General features: G+C 51.3%; 1 protein-coding gene across 1 annotated transcript in view; it reads left to right on the plus strand.

The window, feature by feature from the left end:
- LOC137422026 (uncharacterized) overlaps positions 1 to 14265 on the plus strand; it is a 219178-nt gene that overhangs the window by 131222 nt on the left and 73691 nt on the right. Inside the window, exons 14-15 of the mRNA XM_078772997.1 lie at positions 1934 to 2125; positions 12028 to 12076. Of these exons, the coding sequence (XP_078629123.1) occupies positions 1934 to 2125; positions 12028 to 12076 (241 nt within the window). The remainder of the gene's footprint in view (positions 1 to 1933; positions 2126 to 12027; positions 12077 to 14265) is intronic.

The following is a 14265-nucleotide window of genomic DNA, read 5'->3' on the forward strand; positions in this document are numbered from 1 at the left end:
CACTTTCAAGCTCAACCACATCATCCTCTACCATACTCAGCCTCTCTTTTAATGCCTCCCTCACTGTCACCTCTTTCAACCTCCACACCTTCATTCTCAGTTGGTACTTCACCCGCCGAGCTCTCCTCGCACCTTTCACCCTTATGTCGCAGACAACCAAGTGGTGCTGTGAAACAGCCTCCTCCCCCGGGATCACCTTTGTGTCCCGGTGGTGCCCCCTATCTCGCCTACGCACCAGTCGGTAGTCAACGGTTGTTGTCGACCCACCTGACGTATATGAAACAAGCTTATTATCCTCTTTCTGGAACTGAGTATTACAAATCAGCAAACTTCAAAATCCTTTCACCTTCTCCATTTCTCACACCATATCCGTAACCCCCATGAACTCCCTCAAAACCGTCCATACTCCTTCCCACATGTCCATTTCGGTCTCCTCCTACCACAACAACTTCCTCATCTTTCATGTTTTCCATCAGCTTCTCTATCGCACACCAGAACTTGTCCTTCTCTTCATCGCTCCGACCAACCTGCGGAGCATATCCCGAGATGACGTTCACCAAGAGCTTTCCAATCATCATTTTCACCATCATCAACCTATCACTCACTCGAATCACACTCACCCCACTGTCTGCAAACTCCTCAGAAAACAGGACACCAACACCATTCACGCCTTCTGGGCACCCTTGCCACACAAACTTGTATTTCTGTCCCTGCTTACCCTTCACCATTCTGATTAAATCATGGGGTCAAGCAAAGCGGTAAGAGGTCATGCCTGGTAAAAATGTGACACATGAGAACAGCTGAATTAAACTTGGTACAAGTCCGTATAAAAATGTAATAATGTGGGCGCAGGCATATCGGCCATTGTCACAAAATCAAAGAGTGCCGTTCTACATAGTTCTCAATGCCATGAACAAATTTAGTCCATCACGGGAGATGAAGGCTGTGCTCAAATTCCACTGAAATTGTGTGTAGTTTCGGAGAATAAAGCAAATAGCTGTTTTGGTGGGGGCGTATGGGGAGGGGCACTTTGACCCTCCGTTAAGTACATGAGACCCCGATTTTATTTGATGCCATTAGCACACTTTGGTACATCATAGATGATGAAGGTTGTGGTCAAGTTTCATTGAAATTGTGTGTTTAGTTTCAAAGAAGAATATCCGAGCGATTACACACCATCTGACTGACGACTAACTGACTCATTGATGGACACCACGTGATACGAATACCTCATCTGAACAATTTTTTGTTCCAGGTTCGCTAAAACTTGACGGATGAGTCATGCTTACTTGACACCCAAGATGACATCTTCTGGTTTTGCACTTGGCAAGCAACTCAAAGTTATTGAATTGGAAGAGAAGCATGAGTGAACTGTTAAATAAATAGTCCTCGCAAAATAGTGGAAGATCTTATGGTCATCAAAACTCAAATTCAGAACATTTTGGACAAAAATGCAGTCGTCTCATGAGCGACGTGTCAAACCATGTCTCCTGTGACCAAAACAGATGACCAGTGGGTTCAAGATGCAGTAGCCATGCAACAAAATGCTACTGGACAAATTGCTGAAGGATGCCTCTGTTTGCCACTGAATTAGACTTCACAACATTTAAGGTTTTGATCGGATTATTGGACTCATTTTTGGGAAGACACAACATAATGTTTGGGAAAATGAGTGTTGAGAGAGAGGAATAAGTCAATGACAGCCATGGGTTGGGTTCCTATGTCTGTTTTTCCTTTTTTTTTTTTTTTGCTTGCCTCGACAGATAAGTTTTAGCTTGCTTGGAATAATAATTTCTTTTTTGCCTTGGTTGTATTAGGAGACCACCTGCATTCAAATACCACATTTTGGGGTTCCCTGTGTGGAAGGTTAAACCATGTTTGACTGTATCTTGACCTTTGCCATTAATTTACAAAAAAAATGTTTGTTTTACAGAAAGAAAAGAGCGACTTTTCAAAATGTAAAAATGCTCTCTTACTGAGAGATAAACAAAAAGGGCTTCTTCGAAAACATTTCCATGATAACAAGAATATGAAGAACGATGCAGAAAAAGAGCTGGAAGACTATTTGAAAGCTCGATTGAAGGAAACAACATTTTCCCCTCTCGACCACTTGAAGTTTGCAAGGGTAGGAAGGCTTTGCTCAAAAACTACATGCTGTTATTTATGTGAATGTACTGTGTTCAAATTTCAACACTGAAACCTAAAAAACTTGTGAATCTTATAACTTAGATATATTGGAATGAATTTGTGTGTGAGTTGTCGGAAAGTGATCAAATTGCGCTCGTTAATGTCCATTTAGATGCTGTTACAATGGTAAGAGTCAGACCAGAGTTCTGATCCAAATCCTGACTACCGATGTTGCGGTGGACCGTAGGTCGACGTGTGTGTAGTTTCAGAGAAGTTAAATGTTCCACCCGGACAAATGGAATTTAGCGATGCACAGTCTTCAGGGACCGTACGCCATCCACCAGGAAAGCGAAACAAATCTTTACTTCGATTTCTGAGATGTATAGCTGTAATGAGATCTCTCACTTCGTCTGTCTGAAAGAACATGGGCTGAGTGATGACCCAGGACAAACTGTTTGTTTTAAACCTCCTAACGAAGGTTTGGCCCCATGGCTGCGGATTTTGACTGTCATCTTCGTTATAATATTCCAAATCGGAAACACATCCCAGGCCGAAATGCAAACAGTGGGAAAACAGAGTTTATTGCAAAACGTGGTGGGAATCACAACAAAGCAAAGGCAATGATCAGTAAATCTTTCTCTAATAATTTCCACGTGCCCCAAGACGTTGACGCCCCAAGACGTTGACGGCTGAAAGGGATACCTTATCCCATCGTACCACGAAGAGAAATACAGAAATATATCATGAGACTGAAATAACCTGGTCCCTGTGGGATGATTGTGGGGGTGACGATGTCTGTCTTGTCTCTACAAGAGAGATCACAGGTTTAGTGGTGTCCGGACTTGCGATCAATGCACGTGTGTGCTTGTCATTGTGCAATGAGTGGAATGGCAATGTCAATGTCTGTTCACCTCTCTCTCTCTTTCTCTCTCTTGCACACAACCCTCTCCATCTTCCAGCTCCCTCTGCGGGACTGGAGCTGCGCTCTTGACTGTGGAAATGACAAACTTTGACTATGGACTCACACAGCTCCCAACTTGACTGTCGAACACCTCCACTCTCAACTGTCGACAACTCGTTTTCCCCCACCCCTCGGCCTTTTATTAACCCATGACTGTGCATCAATGTGCTCCCTTTGGTTCGCACCCCAGCTTCCTGTCGCTTCCAGCAGCTATAAAGGCTTCTCTGAGCCTTGAATTTCTCAGACCGCCAGTCTCGTTGTGACTCTTATCTTACGCATGGTCGCAGGGTCGTGCTTTTTGCCTTCTTCTCAGAAAGGGAGGGTTTGTTCATCAGCTTCTGAACACATGTCGTATCATTTTTACACAGAAACCACACACTTGTGCTGGACGTTTATCTTAAGGCCATTACCCCCCATGACCGTTCCTGCAATTTTTTTTTGTTGTTTTTGTATACTGAATCGAGGCTCGTGAAAGAGCTAACATTTATTTCACAAACAAATCAACCAGACAAACAAAATATATCAAAAGAGGGAGTGAAAGACAAGATGGGGAGAGATGGGGAAGCACACAAACACAACATTTGAGAGCAGGGAGATGTGTGGGAGGGAGAGGGCTTGGGGGGAGGAGGTGTGGGAGGGGAGGGGGGGTGGGAGAAGTATAAAACACAAGGACACCAAGGACTTCCAGGACAGAAGTTGGTATTTCAAAAAAGTGGATTTGGGGTGAAATTACCGGGGGTAGAAAAGATCAAGGTTTTGGATGGGGGAAGATAAGAGATGGTGGTGAACAGCTGTTTTAAAGCCCAGGAGGGTGGAGTGGGATTGAAGAGAGTGAGGGAGTTTGTTCCAGATGCGGGAGAAAAGAGGAATGAAGGAGTGAAGGTGAGCAGAGAGTCTTGATTTTGGCAGTTTAACCATAAGAGGGTTGCAGGCAGATCTTGTGCGACCTGGAGGAATATTTGGGGGACAGAGCCCAGAGAGAGCTGGGGGGGGGGGGGGCAAGGCCAGAGAGGAGTTGATAGAAGACGGAAAGACCACCAACCTGCCTGCGCTCAGTGAGTGAAAGACCCTTGGAGTTAGCTTCATCGTGGGAGATTCCAATGATTCTGAATGCTTTGGTTTCAACAGCGTGAAGATGAGCTATGTGTGAGGCAGGAGCACCGGCCCAGAGGGCAGAGCAGTATTCCATTCAGCTGCAGATGAAAGCCTTGTATGTGGTGAGGAGCTCAGGTGTGCCAAGGAAGGACTTCGCACGACGGAGGATGTCCAGTTGGTGACTGGCTCTGGAGGCCAGATTTGAAATGTGGTTTTCCCAGGAAAGATCATGGCAGATAGTGAGACCCAAAAGCTTGAGTGACAGAACTTCTTGGAGAGGATTATTCAGAAAGTGGATGGGAGGGTTGTCCAGTCGGTCTTTTCGGAGAGACATCGTAAGAGTGTGAGATTTGTCAGGATTGAAAGACATGTTCCACTTGTTTGCCCAGTCTGTGATTTTGTCCAGGTCTGCAGAGAGTGAGGAGGCTGCAGACTGCCGATCTGAGGGATGAGGAATGGAGCGACAGAGAGTAGAGTCATCAGCAAAGAGATAGAGAGGATTTTCAAGAGAGTCAGAGAGATCATTGATGAAGACCAGAAAAAGCACAGGGCCCAGAACACTGCCTTGGGGAACTCCAGCCTGAACAGGAAGAGGAGATGAGAGAAACCCATTCAGGGCCACATGTCGACTACGACTAGAGAGGAAGTCTGCCAGCCATGCGTGGAGATTTCCATGGATACCAAAGGAAGAGAGTTTGGTGAGCAGAGCGGGGTGCCAGACCGTATCGATGGCACGTGATATGTCAAGGGAGACAGCTCTAATTTCCTGTTTGGCATTGAGGACCTCCATCCATTGTTGAGAAAGCAGAAGCAGCATGTCCAGAGTAGAGTGACCAGGTCTGAAACCAAATTGATGATCAGAGATCAAACCATTGGAGAAGAGGAATGATTTCATATCTGAAGCAATGATGGATTCCATGACTTTGCTGATAATTGGGAGAAGGCTGATTGGTCTGTAGTTGCTAGGATCTGTTTTTGCACCTTTTTTGTGCAAAGCGGTGATGTTGGCTGATTTCCAAGCAGATGGCAGATGACCTTGAGCAAAAGAGGGTGAAGAGAACAGAGAGAGGGAGTGAAAGAGCGGAAGAACAGGATTTTAGGACCCGTGGGCTGATGCCGTCAGGTCCAGTAGCAGCATCCGATTTGAGGGTTGACAGAAACTTTTCCACCTTGTCAGGAGGAAAGAACACAGATTCCATGAGCAGCTGGGTACTGTTGCGGATTCGTAACTTCCATTTTTGTGGTTTTCACCCACTTGACGTAGTTCTGATATTATGTACTATTATTATCTTCAAAAGGCTTATTATTCAGGAACGGTTATTTAAAGTTAAAAAGGCTAACTTTAAATGATACAGGACACCGAACCGGAAAGACGAGAAGGTGAAGAGGAAGAAGCAGCGCGAGCAAAGTCGGAGAGGACGCGTGACGTCAGCGCTCCATAACGAGCAAGGTTTACCGACAGCCGCAAGGGAATTTTGAGTTCCTGGAAGGGACATCCAGCGATAAGAATATTCGCTGGAGTGGAGAAATCTGCCTAGACAGATTTGGGGCGCTGAGATTCGGACGAATCCTCGCCTCGTCGCATCGGCTCAAGCCAGAGCCGTCGGCCATCTTGAACCCCATGCTTCGGACACCTGTGAAGGTTTGCTTTGTGTCATCTTCACCCCAACATCCTACCGTCTGTCGGGGATGTGTGTGTGCGACCGCTTCGTCTCCAATTACGTTGCGGTTTGCTGAGGGAGCGGTGAAGGTGCGCCTCTGGAGGGCGCTGTTGTACAGTTTGGCGGGAAGAACACCCTTGCCCACTGTACATGCTTCGGATATCGACTGGAGAGTGAGATTCGGGCTTCGACCGGATTTCGTTCCATCGACAGCTGGAGCGAATCCCATTCACCTTGGGAAAAGTTATAGAGACATTGAGGAGTGTCGTTGCACTCACTGGCCGCGCCGTGAGTGACCTAACTTTATATAAGAGATATATAGAGTGCACTCTTAATAGCCATTTGTTGTACCGTTATACCTGTGTGTGATTTATAATACAAGTTTGTTCATTTATAATCATTGGTGTGGTTTCACTATTGATTTTCAACACAGGGTAGTATATTTTTCTGCCGGGGTTCCTCTCGGGGTTCAGAGGTTACCGAGACCAGGAGATTGTAGAGGCCCCCGTAACAGAAATTGGGGGCTCGTCCAATTGACTCCAATTGACAATTGACAATTGGGTCTTCGTCCGGGATCTAAAATTCCCTAAATATCGTCCGGGATAGAATTCCCTAGCATTCCCAAATTTTCCAATTTTGGAAATTTTTCAACATTCCCAAATTTTTCAAAAAAAACCAAAAATATATATTTTTGTTTTTTTTGGGAAATTTCTTGTGTGAAGGTTAACAGGTGTTAACGGATAGTCACCATGGAGTTTGACACAGAGAAGATTGCAGCGACCCCTAGTGAGGCACAGTTCCGAGCGTTACTAAAATCGGAACTCTTGATATTGGGCAAACATTTTAGCTTGGAGGTCCGAGCTAAAATGAAGAAAACAGAGATGCAGACAGTGGTGATAGAATCTATGGTGGAACAAGGAACATGGAGAGAGGGAGCCTTGGATTGGTTACCAGAAGAACAAGAAGGTGTGGAGCTCCAAAAAACGGAGATGCAATTGAAGAGCCAGGAAAGGTTTGAAGAGAAAAAAGCAGAGGAAAGGAGAGTGGAAAGAGAACTCCAGGAAAGGTTAAAAGTACAGGAAAGAGAACTCCAGGAAAGGTTAGAAGAGAAAAAAGCAGAGGAAAGGAGAGTGGAAAGAGAACTCCAGGAAAGGTTAAAAGTACAGGAAAGAGAACTCCAGGAAAGGTTAGAATACAAAAAAGCAGAGGAAAGGAGAGTGGAAAGAGAACTCCAGGAAAGGTTAAAAGTACAGGAAAGAGAACTCCAGGAAAGGTTAGAATACAAAAAAGCAGAGGAAATGAGAGCTGCAAGAGAACTCGGAGCAGAGGAGAGAAGAGCTGAAAGGGAGTTAAAGGACCGTGAATTGGCGTGTCAATTTAAGGGGGGTCCTGATGACCCGGCCGAAGCGACCCCTGGAGGGTCGTGGGGGGGGGGGGTCCGGTGTGGGGGTGGTCGAGCGGGAGGCACCGTGGATGGGGGGCGGCCTCGCCGCGGAGGAAGGGCCAACCGAGGTGGTTGGTCGATGTCCACGTGCGCCGGCTTGAGGCGGTCCACCGAAATCCGGTCCGACCTGCCGCCGACGTCGATGACGAAGGACTTGTCGTCCCGTCGCAGGACCCGGAAGGGCCCATCGTATGGCGGTCTGAGTGGCCCCCGGTGTGCGTCATGACGCACAAAAACATACTCCGCTGTGCGAAGCGCTGGGGGGACGTAGGACTGGGGGTCACCGTGGTGGGACGTTGGCACGGGGGCAAACCGTCGGGCGGTCCCCTGGAGGTCCGAGCACTGGCGAGCTGCGGACCAGGGACTGGTAGCGTCGGGCACGAATTCGCCCGGGACGCGTAGCGGCTGGCCGTAGACAAGCTCGGCGGTGGATGCCCGGAGGTCCTCCTTGGGGGCCGTGCGGAGGCCCAAAAGGACCCACGGCAGCCGGTCGGCCCAGCCGCCGTCCTGAAGGCCGGCCATGAGCGCGGCCTTCATGGAGCGGTGGAACCGCTCGCACAACCCGTTGGCTTGGGGGTGGTAGGCCGTGGTACGGTGGAGCCTGACCCCCAGGTTGCGGGCGACCGCGCCCCACAGCTCGGAGGTGAACTGCGGCCCGCGGTCCGAAGAGATGTCCGCCGGTGTCCCGAAACGGGCGACCCAGGTGGCGATGAAAGCCTGCGCCACGTCAGCGGTGGTGGTGGAGATGAGGGGAACGGCCTCCGGCCACCTGGTGGTCCTGTCCACCATGGTGACCAGGTGTGTGAAACCCCGTGATGGGGAGAGGGGGCCCACCAGGTCCACGTTGACGTGGTCGAAACGCCGTTCGGGCACGGTGAAAGGTGCCAGCGGGGCCTGGGTGTGTCGGGGGACTTTGGCCTGTTGGCAGGCCGTGCAGGTGCTGGTCCAATCGCGGACATCCCGTCGAAGGCCGTGCCAGACGAATCGCGCCGACACCAGCTTCTGGGAAGCTTTCCGGCCCGAGTGGGAAAGGCCGTGGAAGGAGGCGAAGATGCGGCGTTGCCAGGTAACGGGCACGATGGGGCGAGGCTGGCCTTGGGAGACGTCGCAGAGCAGGACAGTGTCCGCGAAGGGGACGTCGGCCAGGCGGAGGCCCGTGTCTGCCGCCCAGAGGGCTTGCACCGTGGTGTCGGTGGTCTGGTCGGTCGCCATGCGGGCGAAGTCCATACCCAGGTGGACCGCGTTCGCGCTGGCCCGAGAAAGACAGTCGGCCACGGCGTTGTCTTTGCCAGCGACGTGCCGGATGTCCGTGGTAAACTCCGACACGGCGGAGAGGTGGCGCTGCTGGTGGGCCGACCACGGCTCCGTGACTTTGGCCATTGCGTAAACCAACGGCTTGTGGTCGACGAAAGCCGTGAAGGGTCGGCCCTCCAGGAGGTGGCGGAAATGGTGAACGGCCAGGTGTAGACCGAGGAGCTCGCGGTCAAACGTGCTATATTTGAGCTCATTCGGCCGGAGTTGACGGCTGAAAAAGCGAGTGGCTGCCAAACCCCGTTCACCCATTGCTCATGTACGGCGCCCACCGCGTTGTCGGAGGCATCCGTGGTGAGGGTGATGGGAGCGTTGAGCACCGGGTGAGCGAGCAGTGTTGCATCGGCGAGGGCCCGCTTTGAGCTTGTAAATGCCGCGTCCATGGCTGCGGACCAGACGACGTCGTGTTTGGCCGGCTTGCCCTGGAGGGCTTCGTTGAGGGGCCGCATGAGCTGAGCAGCGCGGGGCATGAAGCGGTGATAGAAATTCACCATTCCGAGGAACTCCTGCAGAGCCTTGATGGAGCGGGGACGCGGAAACGCGGTGATGGCCTCGACCTTGGTAGGCAGCGGCACGGCCCCGTTCTTGGTGATGTGGTGGCCCAAAAAATCAACGGCCGTCGTGCCGAAGTGGCATTTGGCCAGGTTGACGATTAGGCCGTGCTCGCTGAGGCGCCCGAAGTGTTCGGAGGTGGAGGAGGTGCTCGGCCCGGGACGCGCTGGCGACAAGGATGTCGTCCAGGTAGACGTAGAGGAACGGCAGGTCGCGCAGCACGCCGTCCATCAAGCGCTGGAACACCTGAGCCGCGTTCTTGAGGCCAAATGGCATTCGAAGGAATTCGAATAAGCCGAACGGCGTGATGATGGCCGTTTTGGGATGTCGGCCGGCCTGACAGGTACCTGGTGGTATCCCCGTATCAAATCGATCTTAGAAAAAATGACCCGTCCTGCCAAACGGGCGGAGAAGTCTTGAATGTGCGGGATCGGATACCTGTCGGGGGTGGTAACGTCGTTAAGGCGGCGGTAGTCGCCACATGGGCGCCAGCCACCCCCCGGCTTCGGTACGATGTGTAGTGGCGAGGCCCACGCGCTATCGGAGCGCCGCACGATGCCGAGGTGTTCCAAAGCGTCGAACTCGGCTTTGGCCACGGCGAGCTTGGCTGGGTCGAGGCGGCGGGCTCTGGCGTAGACCGGCGGGCCGGTAGTTGGTATGTGGTGCTCGATACCATGTCGTACTGCGACGGCCGAAAACGTCGGCCGCGTGAGGACCGGGAACTCCGCGAGCAGGCGAGCAAACTCGTTCGCCGCCGGGAGGGCGCATGCTAGCTCGGTCGGCGCGGAGCTGCTCATTGTGCATGCCAGGGAGCTGAAGGTCTCGGCGTTGACGAGGCGACACCGTTTGACGTCAACCAGCAGCCCGTGTGCGCAGAGGAAGTCGGCACCCAGCAGAGCCATGGGCACGCTTGCGGTCACAAAAGTCCAATTGAAGCGCTGGCTGCCGAAGCAGAGGGTGACGTTGCGCGGGCCGAAGGTGCGGATGGCCGATCCGTTGGCCGCAACCAAGGAGGGGCCGCAAACCGCGGACTGCCTGTCCTGATCGGAGGCGGGTATGACGCTCAGTTGGGCGCCGGTGTCACACAGGAAGCACCGTCCGGACGCTTTGTCCCTGATAAAAATTAAGTTGCCCGTGTGGCCGGCGCTCATGGCTGGTAATGAACGCCGGCCCGGCCGTTTCCCGACTTGCCGAAAGTGCACGGGGGTCGGCATGTCCGGGCCTTTTGTCCGAACCTGGCGTGGTAGTAACACCACGCCTGGTCAGGTGGAGGCCCCGGTCGTCGTGTTGGAGGCGGTCGGCGTGGCCGCCAATTGCGCCGGCAGTTCGGCCGCCGACCGTGCCGGGTGCTCGGGCGCCATGGGCATTGCTTCGGATGGCGGCGGTCTCCAGGTCGCTGCCCCGATGCGTTGGCCTGCCGAGGAGATCTTGTCGGCTTCCCTGGCGAGGGCGCGGGGATCCGTGATCTGCGTGCTCGCCAGGGCGAGGCGTACCTGACTAGGCAGCTGACGGAGGAACAGCTCTTGAAAAAGAAAATCCGGGGCGTGCTCCCCGAGCAACGAGAGCATGTAATCCATTCGCTCGGACGGGCGCGTGTCGCCGAGCTCAGGCAGGTCGAGCAGGCGCCGTGCGCGTTCCGCCGATGAGAGGGTGAAAGCGTCGAGGAGGAGCTGTTTGATGGCGCGGTACTTGTCAGCGGCTGGCGGGCGCTGGAGGAGGCTGAGGGCGCGGGCCACGGTGGCTGAGCCGAGTGCCGCTACCACATGATGGAAGCGGGTGTCGTCGGCGGTGATGCCTCGCAGGGCGAACTGGGAGTCCGCCTGGGTGAACCAAACCGCCGCGTGAGCCTCCCAGAAGGTAGGCAGTTTGAGGGCAACTGCCGTGTCCATGTCAGTAGGTCACCAATGAAGGAGCTGTGCTCCAACTCGAATCGAAAGAATGGACGCGACAAAAAGCTGGAATTCGTCCGAGTTTCTTTATTGCATCAAATCAACTCGGGTACTCTGAAAAGCCCGTTTATCGGGCAGCATTATATACAAGCACTCGAATATGTCATGCCAGAGCGTTTGCCCTTAAAAGGTGCGACTGGGCGTATCCGGGAGACCTGGGCGAGTCTGGACATGCCCGGGAATGGCGAGACTGGGTGTCGCCGGACGGGGGGCGTGCCTGGACATGTCCGGGAACGGCGAGACTGGGTGTCGCCGGACGGGCCGGGCGAGCCTGGGAAAGGCGGGTCCGGGCATGCCCGGGGAAGGCGCGTCTGGGCATGTCCGGGCGGCCTGGGCGAGCTCGGCCCGGCGATCGCTTCCTGGTTGCGTCTTCGGCCGGTGTAAGGCGATTGTGTCTGTTCAGCGGCAACCGCTACACTATATTGTTTTTCCGAATTTTTCCAAGTTTTCCAAACACTATAGAATATTATTTACCGATATAAACAATGATGTGGCTTTTGTTGAAATTCTACGTACCGGGAGAGAGTAGATGGACTCCTGACGAACTCATCCTCTATAAACGTGCGGCTCCGAAGTAACATGGCAGCGTGTGCAAAGCGACTGAGAAAGAGGTGTAGCGGCCGCTTCCGTGTTACAGATTCGGCGCGCACTCTTCACACATAAACGTGCGACTGAGAAAGACGTGTAGCGGCCGCTTCCGTTTTGCAGAATTCAATCTTTTTTCAAAATGGGCGCCATGTACTGTTTAGATTTTGATGATTTGCGTGTGATATGATTCAATGGATGTTTATATGAATTGTTTAAAATAAAAAAAGCCTTCAATTTCTGATATTTTGCCTTTTCATTTGGGCTTCCCAATTGAAGCCGCGTCCATAGGGCGGGTACCGTTGCTAGTTATTCTAATTGGCATTGTGTGTTCATCTGCAGCTTCCATTGATACCTTTGTCAAAAGAAGCAGACTCTTCAGACAAGAAAGGTAAGAAAAAGTTTAATGTTGTTATTTTGAATTTTTCAGAGGTTTAATTTCACAATGCAAGTATTTTGGAGAGAAGTACACATCAGGATTTGAAGTAATTGTTCATTAGCCCCCGTCAGTTCCACTCAAAAAGGCCCGCGGCATGGAGACAGCCGATCAATCTCCCAGGAACGACCCAGATATCCCACATCCAGGATGGTGTACCCCCGCCTTCACAGATTCAGGGCCACGGCAGATTAGAGAGAGAGAAGGAAGGGAGAGAAGGAAAGAGAAGTAAGAGAGGAAAGAGACAAGAGGGAAAGGGCCAGTCCATGGGGACCGATCGGCTCTCTGACCATGACTGTGCTGCCCTGATAAATCTGGGCAGCGGGGAAGAATGGGGAAGATTTGGCCCCCGACTTGCGTTGGGGGGTACAACCACCGATAAGAAGCCTCTCCAATAGTTGTCGTATGACTGTCTGCATGATAGATAGTTGGCAAGCCAGCGTTTGGTGTTGTGCGTGTTTGTGTTGAGTATTTTGTTTGTGGGTAAGAGTTTTGGGAGGGTATCAAATGCTTTGCTGATGTCTATTGTAGTGAGAATCGTGTGTTTTGGTGGTTTTCTGCTGTTTAAGCCATCCAAGGTGTTTTGTGTGAGGTTTGTGAGGAGAGTGGTGGTGGAGTAGTTTAGTCTGAATCCATGTTGGGTGTGTGAGAGTGATATGTGTGGGTTTGTGAGTGTAAGTATTGGGTGTTCTGTAACTTTGGAGGGTGTGCAAAGTAATGTGATAGGTCTTTAGGAGGCTGCTGTAGTGGGATCTTTGTTTGGCTTCAGGAGGGAAATGATTTTGCCAAGTCTCCAAATCTGGGGAATTTTTGAGTATTGGTCAGAGAAGTTGCTTAGATTTTTTTAAGGACTGATGTGGCATGTGGTCCAAGGTGTTTTAAATGTAAGCCTTTGCCCAACCTTGAGCAGTTTGACCCAACAAAGGGAGTCATTTTTGAGCCACTGTGTGCTTCCCACTTTGGACTTCTGGACACTACTCTGCACAGAGAACCGAACCAAGCACCCGCACCTTTGACGTCGCCTCTTTAGGCACCGCTTCAGGGGTGGTGCCCAAGTTGTCTGATACTCGTAGCCTACCCCTGCCAGCCGTGGCTGTTCCTCGGCAGCTTTGCACCAACTGCACTTGGCCATCATGCTGACCATAGCCCAATTGCCATACCTCTCGAGGATTATGGTATGTTGTCCTTTTATGGACCTACTCTTTGTCATAGAATCTGCCTTTCCCAGACAGCCTACTCGTGCCATCTGGCCGTCATCCTTACCCGCCCCTCCCCCAATCCAGAGTACAGAGTGGAACACTTACCCGTTCCACCTTTAAGGTGTAATTTGTACACCCTTGTTCATGTTCATATCGTTTGAGGACTTTTAGAAACTTGTATTAAGTGTTTGTGGTCAGGGATAAGTCGTCCTAATTGTTTGTGTACTGCTAGGAGATGAAGTTGTATTATTTAGTGGATATTTATGTTAATTCTTAAAACGAAACCCACCCCTCACCCCTTTTGCCTTTTGCCTACGTTGAAGTTGATTTCCATGTTGGCTCACTGACTGACACATCTTGGTTTGTATGCAACACGTGGCTGCAGCTTGTGTCAGTTCTTGCAAGGGCAAGGCATGGCTAATACAATGGCACCTGAAGGTTAGAGCAGGAATTTAGGCAGGGTCTCTCAGCTCAACGTCCTACCATTGGGTGGCTCACTCATTGATGCTTCACCCTGCATGAAAAACACCAGCAAGACAATCGAGATGTGACTGTCTTTCTGGTGATTCAAATCCAGGCTAGAGCGCATAGCTCTCGGGTCTAGACCATCGTGCCAACTCCATTGACATCCCTTACCATACTTTCTCGTGTACCATTGGAAATGGGCGAGGAAAATTAAAGTTTCAGACAAAGAGTCAAACACTATCCAGACTGGCATCATAGGCAGAACAGACTAGACCAGGTGTGTAGATTACTCCCTATCGCCTATCACGTGTGCTTGGCTCACAAATCGATGATGGCCACTTTTTTTTTGGACCACCATATGACGTTGACCTTCAACATTTTGAGATAGAGTGTAAATTAAGAAAATGTGCCCCATCTACAGTCTATCCATAAAACTAATTATGAAAATCGGAGGAAAATTATTTAAGTTATGATCAGAAA

Source organism: Myxine glutinosa, chromosome 2 (genome assembly GCF_964187855.1).
Source record: "Myxine glutinosa chromosome 2, kmMyxGlut1.1, whole genome shotgun sequence".
In the NCBI taxonomy this organism is placed as follows: Eukaryota; Metazoa; Chordata; class Myxini; order Myxiniformes; family Myxinidae; genus Myxine; species Myxine glutinosa.